General features: G+C 45.7%; 1 protein-coding gene across 1 annotated transcript; it reads right to left on the reverse strand.

Moving 5' to 3' along the window:
- Positions 1-340: 340 nt before the first annotated feature.
- On the reverse strand, positions 341-10,412 carry LOC120953091 (uncharacterized). The gene is made up of 6 exons (XM_040372771.2): positions 9,288-10,412; positions 3,710-3,812; positions 2,293-2,523; positions 1,259-2,058; positions 863-1,087; positions 341-785 (listed from the first exon to the last, which is right to left on the reverse strand). Exons 1-6 carry the CDS (start codon positions 9,391-9,393, stop codon positions 457-459), a joined length of 1,794 nt encoding a protein of 597 aa, XP_040228705.2. The 5' UTR covers positions 9,394-10,412; the 3' UTR covers positions 341-456.
- Between the last annotated feature and the right edge of the window lie 315 nt (positions 10,413-10,727).

Consider the following 10,727-nt stretch of genomic DNA (forward strand, 5'->3'; position numbering starts at 1 on the left):
GCCAACTGTTTGCTAAAAAGTGTCTGTTAAATCTGTTCTTTTACAGGTTTTGATACTTTTTCTGTTACCTTTTTATTGAAAACATGTTTCTCAGTATTTAATTTAAAATTGTTTCAATAAAAATACAATCCTAACCAATTCAAATCATTAGAATGCTTAAAGAAACAAAATCAAATCAGCTCATTGCATACCTTTAGGCGTTTGCCATTTTGGCTAGTTTTTTTTTCGGATTTTGACGATTCATTTCATCAGTTTGTCAATTTCAAATCTTCAGAACGCAAATGATTGAACAAAATTATTGCTTTTCCTTTTTTTTATACTTAAAAACACTATCATCACTCCTTTATTTTCGATGCATAAAATTACAACCAGCGCTTCCCCGTTTGTTTTCACCACTCTCCAGTATCACACATAGGAACGATCGCAACTACGCCAACTACTACCACCGCCACCAGCTTAAATTAAAAAGTACCTCGGTCCCGCAAAGTGCCTGCAGGCGGGAAAGTTACGCGGAATGTCCGGCTGGGGCGTTCCCACGCTCAGCACCACGTCGAGCCCGCGGGACCAGCCCGGTGAGCCGATGTCGCGCAGCAACCAAAGTCCAGCAAGGTTGGCAACGAACCGCACGGCCACGGTCGAGCCGCGCCGCACAACGATTGTGTCTCGCTGCAGCGGGGCGCTAATCCTCTGCCCCGCCTGCCCGCCCAACGTCCCGGGCCGTCCGGCCAGCGCCACCACGAACACGCTCTGCCCGTGAAGGTGATACACGTAATCGACCGCAGCATCTATTTGGGAAAAAGGAAGGCAGCGGAATACAGGGGATACAGCGGGATACACGGAGGGCCGGCGGGTGTGGACTTACCGGCATTAATTAGGACCATTTCCACCCGATGACCTGCTTCGATGTGCTCGACGTGCACACACTCGCACCGGGCCGTCAGCGGCTGACAGCTTCTTGGCAGCGGCCGTTGGCCACCGCAGCAGTGGGCCCCCAGCGCACCGTTCGCCAGCGGGTCGCGCACCATCAGCACCGGCGGAAAGGCAAAGGTGAGCCCGTTCACGGAGCGCACCGTCTCGTGGGTCGGTTCTGTCAGGGAGGGGGAGAGAGAGAGCAAGAGAGGGTCAGCAAGCGGACCGAAAACAACAGAAAACGACGACATTTTCGGGCGGCGTCGGAATAATTATTATTATCTCATCCGCCTCGCAAGCGCATCGCGCAACAACGCTGCTGCTTCTTCTGCTGCGGGTTTTTGCCTACCTCCGAACGGTCCTGTGCCGGCCTGCTGGCGGGTGCCGATCGTAAACTCGAGCCGCGTGTCATACCCGCGCTGCAGATCCTTTGGAAGCTGATCCCGTCCACCGGGCAGGTCCTGCGGGCACAGCATCGTTTCACCGCACGCCGTCCCGGTTAGGTCGAGCTGCAACTCCTCCGACCGATGGGGAAACGGTGGTGGAGGAGTGATTAAATTATATTTAATACTTTCAGCATCGTTTGCAGCCGCTCGGTCGGCGTCGTAGTGCAGGCGAAACACGGCCCGGCCACAGGAACTCGTCGCTTCGTGCGGTGTAAAGCGAATTTCATAATCGCGCTTAATTTTGTCCCCTGCCGGGCGGGTGAGCGCCACATCCATGCGGACACCGTCGTGCAGCAGGATGCGACGGACCGAGGGCGTTGAGTTGTGGTCCAGCACATTCCCATCGAGGGCCAGCACTTGCAGACGGTGGTCTTCCAGCTCGAGCCAATGCTGACAGTGAGCCACTGCGTAGATGAGTCGAGCGCGAAGGTTGAGCGTCCCATTCAGTGCTTGCGTCCAGTCTCGCTGACCATTGACACCCAGCATACCGTTCAGCTCAGTTACCAGCCACACGGGATCGTTGTGGAGTGCACTGAGCACGGGTGACTGCCTTTGTTCGTACGCCGAGCGAACGACAAACGCCCCGAGAAGCCCTTGGGTACGCTCCGAGCCGGCAAAGCCATGGTACAGATGTGTGCCAGCCCTGTCCGCCTGGAATTTGTACTGGAACCGAGTGAAGCTTGCAATCGGACATTGCGTTATCCTGCAAACGGGGAAATTGTATTAATGATTGATAAATTAGTTCGCCTAGAAAGTGCACGAAAGTGTTATCTCCACAAGACACGGGAAAAATCAATTCCTATCACATAAATCAATCGTTTTTCACAGTGAGAAATTTCTCTGCACACACACACACTCATTCCCACAACACTATCGATCATGAACGAGTACAGGTGCGTGATTTATCGCTCCCTTTCCCTCCATTCGGTGAACTCACATCGGCACCCCATCCATGAAGGGCGTCCGGCGCTGACTTTGGCCCGTCCAGTGCAGTGTAATGCTCTCGCCGGGGATCCGATTTTCGACGTCCACCACCAGGAAGTCATTTTCGCACACGGTCAGCGTGGGCCCGACGTACCGCCCATTGACGGTGTAGTAGCTGACGGTGATGGGCTGCACGGTGGATTTGCTCCCACCGGCCAGCGTGACGTTGTCGGTGCTGGGAGTGCTGCCGATGAAAGAAGAGGACCGAGTTAAAGCGAGAGCGTTGAAAACCCGCCAGTAGAAAATAGTTTATCGGCGGGAGATAAACTAACCCCGAAAACAAAAACGAATGGTTAGTATCCGTGCTGAGTCTTTGATGACACACTTGAACGATTTATGGACGAGTAGCGCTAGCTGCTTAGCCGCTTTGAGGAGCGCGCTGCTTTAGAAGCCCATTAGAGTGAGTTATTTGTCAATATTTCAAAACAGGGCTAGGCATTTTAATAAGCGCTTGAAACATTGAATTGTTTTTGGTGAGGTTCTGCGTAGTACATTGCAGGATGATGGATGGTTAATTATTGTGACATGCTTTGTAGCGCTTGTAATCAAAATAGTGGGATTCTCTGCAAATAATTGGAGAAATTCAAGCAAATACTAGGTTGCAAAAGTTATTCATTTCAACCCGGATGATTAAGTTTTCTTTTCAATATAATCTGTTTCACTTTTTAATTACACATTCGATACCTAAAATTTTTCGTTTTCTTTTAACTGGTCTTATTATCTAATTTAAAACTATTACTAACGATGTGTATTTATATTCTTGACTTCGTTCGTTGCTATTTTAATATTTTCTCTAGTCGCTTGTTTTCTTGTTTGTTTTGAATTGTTATTGTTTGTATCTCTTTTATTTTTGGTTAAAGTCTGTTTTGTTTTGTTTGTTTTTTTTTGCTCTATTTTACCTTTTTTGCTTTATTTAAGATTTTATTTTTATTTTTCAAATTTCTTTTTATCCATCATTTCATGAATATCCGATCCTACTGTTGTTTTATATTTTTGTATATGTTCCATGTGTTTTATATGTATTTGTTTAACTTCTTCATATTTATCTTGATCAATTACCTTTACTTTTTTCGTTTTCACTTTATCAACATGTTTTGTAAGTTACTTTCTCATCTCTTTCATCAACATCATCATCATCATAAGATTTTCTCAGCAAACTCATTTTTCAGTACTTGAAGTCCTTTTCGCTCCCCCTTCTACAACCAACTCGGCAGACAAAACCTGCATACAGCCTGCCATTCATCCCTGAAGCACTACAACCAACAGCAGTAAGCCACCACCGTGTTGAAGCGTTAGGTAAATATAGATTTATGAGCGTGCGATGATGTTGATTAATCCCTGCTCGGAGGGTGAAACGTTGCATAACCTACCTGCTAGGGCGAAAGGTGCGTTTTTCCACCACCAGCTCGTACCGGCAGATCCGGGGCCAGTCGGCACGGTTGCAAACCCGGTCGCACGAAACGGCACGTTCCGCTGAAAGAAAGAGAAGTAAGAAACCCGCATGAGAACGGGGATTGAAATTAATATTTCCTTAGCACCTAACAAACAACCAATTGTCAAAAAGACGCTTGACCCCGTTGCACTTTCCACTGGGAATCGTTTGCAGTGCTCTTCGATTCGCCGGCAGAAACAAGAATTGACTTGCTGTTATAAATATACTTTAACCCCTCTCCATTAAACCTACCAGCGCAGATCGGAGCCGAGATGACTGCCAGGTCGATGGTTCGGTTTTCAAACACACGGAAATTTGATCCATTCATTTCAAGCCAGCTTCTTTTTCTTCAACCTTTTAACAAACTACACATGTTGGCATCTTTACACCATTCCAAAGAAACGGAAAAATGTCACACGATCATTCTACACTTTCTTAAACCTCCGGAATCCATTTTTCTCTTGCCAGCCAGCATAATTCGTTTCTCAGCCCAATTTTTTCATTCCCAAACAGAGGGCAGGTTCTGCAGGTGAACATAATTTCGAGCTAATTAGACATCGGTGGCGTAAATCCGGTCCCATCTTTTACCCCCACCCAAAAAAAAACCGATCCACACCCGTCCGAATCGCACGCCGAGGACGGAGCGTCGGCTTAACCTTTAAGGTTGGCTGAATTGTCGCAAGCGGTGGCGTTGCATACTTTACACTTTGTACTGGGCAACTTGGCGGGGCAACGCTGGGGCTAATTAATTGTTGTCCCTTTTCTAGACGGACGTTGCACAAGCCAAAAAGGACACGAGACCGCACGTCAACGAACATGGTTTCGGGCAAGCCTTGTTTTGAAGCGTTAAAATACGTTAAAAAGATGAACTTTAAATCGTTTGAAGGGTTTTGAGGGATTTGTGGTGGGATTCAAGGCAGTTGCAACAATTTGAATGACGTATGTACACAGAAAGAATGCAGTTTTGACCGCGAGCAATGATCACGTGATTAGGGAAAGGGCATTGAAGGGATGCAACGTTTGGTAGGTTGTCAATTGTCCAAAACTGCATCCTGCAATAACGAATTGTTCTGCCAATCTATTTAAGACTAAGTTAAATAAATTGATATTTTCGTTTACAGCGTTTCCCACGATTTATTGGTCAGCTCCCATGATTTTTTGGTGCGTTCCCATGATATTTTGGTCGTATCCCATAGATTTTAGGTTCGTTCCCATAATTGATTGGTATTTTCCGGATGGATATCAATACAATTGGACCAAAATATTCTGGGAAACGACCAAAAAATCGTGGGAACGCACCAAAAAAATATGGGAACCCACCAAATATTTATGAGAACCAACCAATAAATCGTGGGAAACCCTGTAATACAGTTGTAGTAATTGTGATATTTTAGATATTTTTGTATAAATATCTGTATGAGTTGTAAAATTATATAAAGTTTTAGGTATTTGTAATAAAACCCTAAAGATGTCTCTATACTATATAAAAATTCTTCAACAAACAAGAATAATGTTCAATAAGATGCTGAAATAATGAGAAAAGTCCAGATAAATTGATATAAATATGAACAAAGTGATCCTTTAAGCATTAAAAAAATATAATTTGAGAAGAAAAAATAAACCATAATCAAACAATGAAACATAATTTGCTTGAGTTCATCAAAGAAATATTTGAAAGCAATAAGAATTCAGCAATTAAAAATGTTCCCATGTCCCTTGTACATCACTCTAATAAAACGAAACCGAAAAAAGCATTCCGTTGTTCAATCGATAAAATGTCTTCATTTGCTTCATTTCTTCCGTCTGCATTTTGTGGCTCAAAAATACGACCTGTAACCCATCCAACCCATGTTCTTGTCAGCGTACTTTATAATCCTTCAAGCGCCAAGATCGCAAAGAGAAAAAAGAAACAAACGACACATCGCCTAAAGATCCCCCTAAAGACGCTGCTACACTGTTGATTTCGATTAGTGACACAATTTCGATCAAACGATGTAACACATTAAGCAGGACGGGTTCTTTTTGTTTTACTACACCACACACACACACACACACACAAATGCACCCCTTTTTTCTTGTCCGCGCACCGCCTTGGTTGAGGGTGGCAGGACAAAACGAGCGTACTTCTGATGCTTCCGGTGTCGGGGCCGGGGCCGGGCAGTGTGTGTGTGTGTGTGTGCGCGCTCAGTCCCACTCAGTGGCCTCGGCGGTTCTGTCCGGATCTGGGCAGCTGGTTAGCCCTCCCCGGGGTCCGGTCGCATACGCGCTGCCAGCCAATCCGGGCATACTGAAGCAAAAGAATAGGCCCCTAACGACACCGACCCGGACCCAACGCACTGCGTGATCGTTTGTGTGCGATCCTTCGCACGCTCGAGGCAAGAAGCTGGCTGGCTAGATAAATTTTGCCTGACACTTATTACCATGCCGCAACCGTCACCGTGCGAGATTTTCCACCCTGACAGAGAGAGAGAGAGAAAGAGGACCACACAGTGGGGGGGATTTGATCGGTGGGACACACGGGCGGTGGCAGGTTAAACGCGCAAAAATAGATGTCCTCCCCGGTGGTACTGTTGGACAGACCGGGTCCGTGGACACACCAGGCAATCGCTTACCACGAATCTTTAGGTACCGGACACACACACACACACACATACACCCAAAGACAGTCATCTTGAACCAAAAATCGCACACGGTTGTATGTATTGTGTTTTCCCGTGCTTGGTGGTTGGACGGAGAAGCGGGTCGTTCGGTGCAGAACTCGTCGGCGACGGCACGACCTCAACATCCATCCATCTATCCATCCATCCATCCGCACGGCCAAAAAAGTTGACAAAGCCGTCGTAATGGCCGTTTCCATCGGGAGGTCGATTGGGTACGGCAGAGGGAAAAAGAGACGCAGAGAGAATCACCGGGAGCGAGCGAGAGGGAAGGAATCGAATTTTCACCACATTTAATGATATTTTTAAGCATTCGAGGAAAACATAATTCGTGCAGTGCGACAACCGGTTGTTGGGCCACAGTTTGGGGGGGGGGGGGTCGCCAACCGTCGGGATACTGCCGGCTACCCGCGCGGTTGATCGGCGAAGAATAAATCGTGACGAAACGAGATTTTTGGCTAGCGGCCTTCATTCCGTCCCGCGAGCGTTGGAAATGATTTGAAGAACGCGATTCGTCCTCCTTTTTTTTTTTGGTCGCCGTTGGAATGGGTATTTCTTCACGGCTTTTTGGGATTTTGCCCATATTTTAGCACCCATCCAAGATGGTGACCAACGCCGTAAATTACTCAATTGGAAAACGGAAGCCGGTATTGCACTTGTTTCACTTTCAAAGTGCGCCGTAGCTGCAGCGTGTCTGCCCGTGTCTATGTTTAACCTTCAAACCCCACAAAAACAGCTGAGCTCCTAGCAGGCTTTGATACGATGATCCCGGCAAGAGAGCGACCCACGGAATAATGTCGTCGCAGGTTTTATTACCTCCGTTTGCGGACATTACAGCAAAAGTGTTCACTGGCAGAGGATATTGTTATAATCCGGTGGACTTCTTGTTTCATCACAAACCGGCCTTTTTGAGAAGATCTCCTCTCCTTGGTACGTTTGCGATGCTTTTGAACTCTTTCGGCGCAAACCAAATAAAACGCAGAAAACATCCAATGCATTAGCTACGGCCGGCTCTAGGCTACCGGCGCTAGGAAGCAATGTGTCAAAATCTGGTTGAATTATAATATTTATGGCTAGGTCGTTCTCGAGTGATGCAGCAGCAGCAGCAGCAGCAGCAAACACCGTCCTAGTATGCGACCCTAAAGGAGAGAGCGGAAGGTATGGGGAGGTCGAAAAGGCCAAAAATTCTTAGCAATTAAAAGTTTTTATTGGAAATTATTTTTAAGCCGAGCCATGGTAGGAACTCGGTTGCATCCACCGCAAACGGGGAAAATCATTTGTTGCGAGCTATTTCGCGAACGGGATGATTCGCACGGTGACCGCAATGTAGTGCTGATTTCATACGGTACGATGTATGGTTCTGATATAGCACTGGCGCTGAACTGAAATTCATAGACATACAAATTCAGAGAAATATTTTGGGGTACTCTGCTTCTCGGTTTTAGAACTAACGTCTATAGAATCTGATCACAAAAAAACTTTAGGAGAGCATTTTTTACTGGGACAATTGTTTGAGCTACTAAGGGTATCCCTAGATGCCTCGATGCTATCGGTAAGCTGGATCGTTGTGTGTATTCCATGAAGCACATCCTTTAATTTGAATATCACTTGCGATCAACGTCTTCGTCTTCTTTTTACTCTTCTTTTTGTTCCTCGTCTTAACATGTTTCTACCATCTCTTGTTATATTAAGTCTTTTTGGTAGTATAGACGATGATCTTACACAGAGTTATTGGACTTGTTCCAAGCAGCCGACTAACTTTTGCATTAAAAAAAATTAACGAATGTTGTTGACTTTTCATAAGTTTATCTACGCTAACGAAACGTTAATTGCTCTTTCAATGATAGTATCCCAAAATTTTACATCTCTATCAGCCGAACTCTAATCGCGATGGCCAAAAAAGTAAAGCAACTATGTTTCGAAGCATGCGCGTTCAAAAACTGCATCCCGTAGCGTCTAAAACGGACTCCGTGGGTCAGTTTGTGGACGTCATATAAGCCTGTCCCGGGAATTACAACTTTTTGGTACTATTAGACAACAATCAGAGCAATCGAAAGAAAGCCCGGTTCTGAATTGCCGACGTTTTCCATTTTCCAATGGAAGCTTAACCGAGCTGACGACTGAGGGACAAGTGGTCACATAGCTGCAGCAGCTTAGCTGGGAGGTAGATGCATCCGGCCAAACAATGGAATAATATATGAGAAACATGAACAAACATGTCAGGAAGCAGAAATCGCGTTCATTGGTTTCGCAGCGGCAAGCAATGACGCCAACACACAATGCGATCATTTCAGGCTAATTTCGGCAGAATTCACAATTCCGCAAACCGATCCAACATCCCCCAGGCGCGTCTCATCGACATGTTTCTGGGCCAACTTGATGCAAAAGCTTTACTCCAACTATTTAGTCGTGACAACTGAGAAATAATGTTTTTCCGCCATGACCATGTGCTAACTGGAAAGCAAATATTGAAGAAACTAAGCCTATTCCAACTCCAATTTTTCCAACACCGTTGAAAGGCAATTTATAACATAGAAAATGGAACACTAGATCTGTGATCCACATGCGATCGTGTATGTTCCCAGAATATCTTTGATTAGACCTCTAGGATACAGCTTGAAGAAAGATCGTATACTTTGGTCTTACTCAATTACCCAAAAACAGTATAAAAAGTCAAAATAAGACTTTCACACTTCAGCGACATCGAATTCTATCGAGGCAATTATTCATATAGTTGAGGTTGTTTTAACCATAAACATAACTGTATGCTGCCAGCACACTTGCTCACTGATTTCACTTCTTCAACAATCACTTTATCTCGTCTTGTCTGTCTCTCCCAAAAAAAAGCCCCATACTTACTCGGATCGATGGCGGTAAAGTGTATTAAAACGGCGGCCGCCAAGAACACGCCGACCGTAATCAAAACTCGCTGCACAATCAAAACAATCCGCTGCAGTGTTTTCATCGTTTCCCTGCGCTACCGCAACAAGCTAGCAGCACTCGCATACGCGCCACAACCGCACACGACGTCGTAGCAATTTCAGAGCTGCAATCGGTGGGCGAGCAGTGGATGAGAAGTTTACTGGGACTCACACGCAAGTTTTTAAACAACCGCCAAATGTTTCACACCTCCATAACATCCACTCTTGATACGGAACAATCACCCAGGAGGGGAGGGTAGGGAACACACACACACACACAAAACCTTCACTCTAAACAGCAAACCCGGAAAAACGGTCAATCTTGTACCATATTGTGTTGATTTCTGTTCCTTGTTTTATTCCAGAAATAATAATATTTATAAGATGTGAATTCACTGTTCTCGATTTTGTATATTTTTCCTTTTTTTTTTTTTTGGGCAGTCCGTCTGACTCACTCACTTGCCCGCACGGTACGAATTCCAAGCGAAGCGGCTCCAAACGCGACTGAAAACCCACTGACCGAGCTGATGGTTTGGGCACCATCACACCACAGACAGCACATGGAGTGGATGATGGAATTCGCCACACGCGAAAAAAAAAAAACCTTGCACACGAGCGTAGAGGTGGAAACCAGAAATGAAAGACAACAATCAAACCCGCCTCGAACGGTGCACGTGTGCAGGCGGCCGGCTGCAGCATCTCGTTGCAATTTCTCCAGTGTGCATCTTGCGCGAGCGCGCACGTACACATACACACAGTCAAGACGTTGAAGGTTTATTGTGATCAAACGACCCCAAGGGCTGCGCTACCGACCCGCAGCACACAGCACACGGTGGTGGTCAGTTATGATCGACAAATGTGCAATAATTCCATTGCGTAATGTCGCACGGTCGGTTGGCGTGTCTGTTGTTTACCTTTGCCTTTTTTGTGTTGTTGCTGCTAACAGCTCTCTTGTTTATGCTGCTCTAACATCGAATGCAAATCGGGAGGAAGGCTGTTAATTGTGCACTGTTATCTTAACTCTCTCGCCGACCATTTTGCACGTCGTAAATGATGCTTCCAGCATGGTGTTAGGCATATGTATTTGACGATTTAAAGCTTGTTTGTTTAAGCTACCGCTAGTAGAAAGAAGGAAGCAAACGCATGGAGGTGAAAAAGACAATCATCAGCACAGGGTGGGGTCCCGACTTTCGTCAGCAACTGTGGCAGTTGTGGTTTTTTTCCCATTTTTGCAACTGTAAATAAAAGCTTTCTGTCGTGTGTTTGGTTCTTTGTGAGGCTTTATTTTTTATACAAATTCAATAGTTTATTTATGTGCCCTTTCCCTACCACCGCCTGTGTCACGTGTGTTTCGTTTCGGTTTCTTCGTTACCCCTGT

This window comes from Anopheles coluzzii, chromosome 2, assembly GCF_943734685.1.
Source record: "Anopheles coluzzii chromosome 2, AcolN3, whole genome shotgun sequence".
Lineage (NCBI taxonomy): Eukaryota > Metazoa > Arthropoda > Insecta > Diptera > Culicidae > Anopheles > Anopheles coluzzii.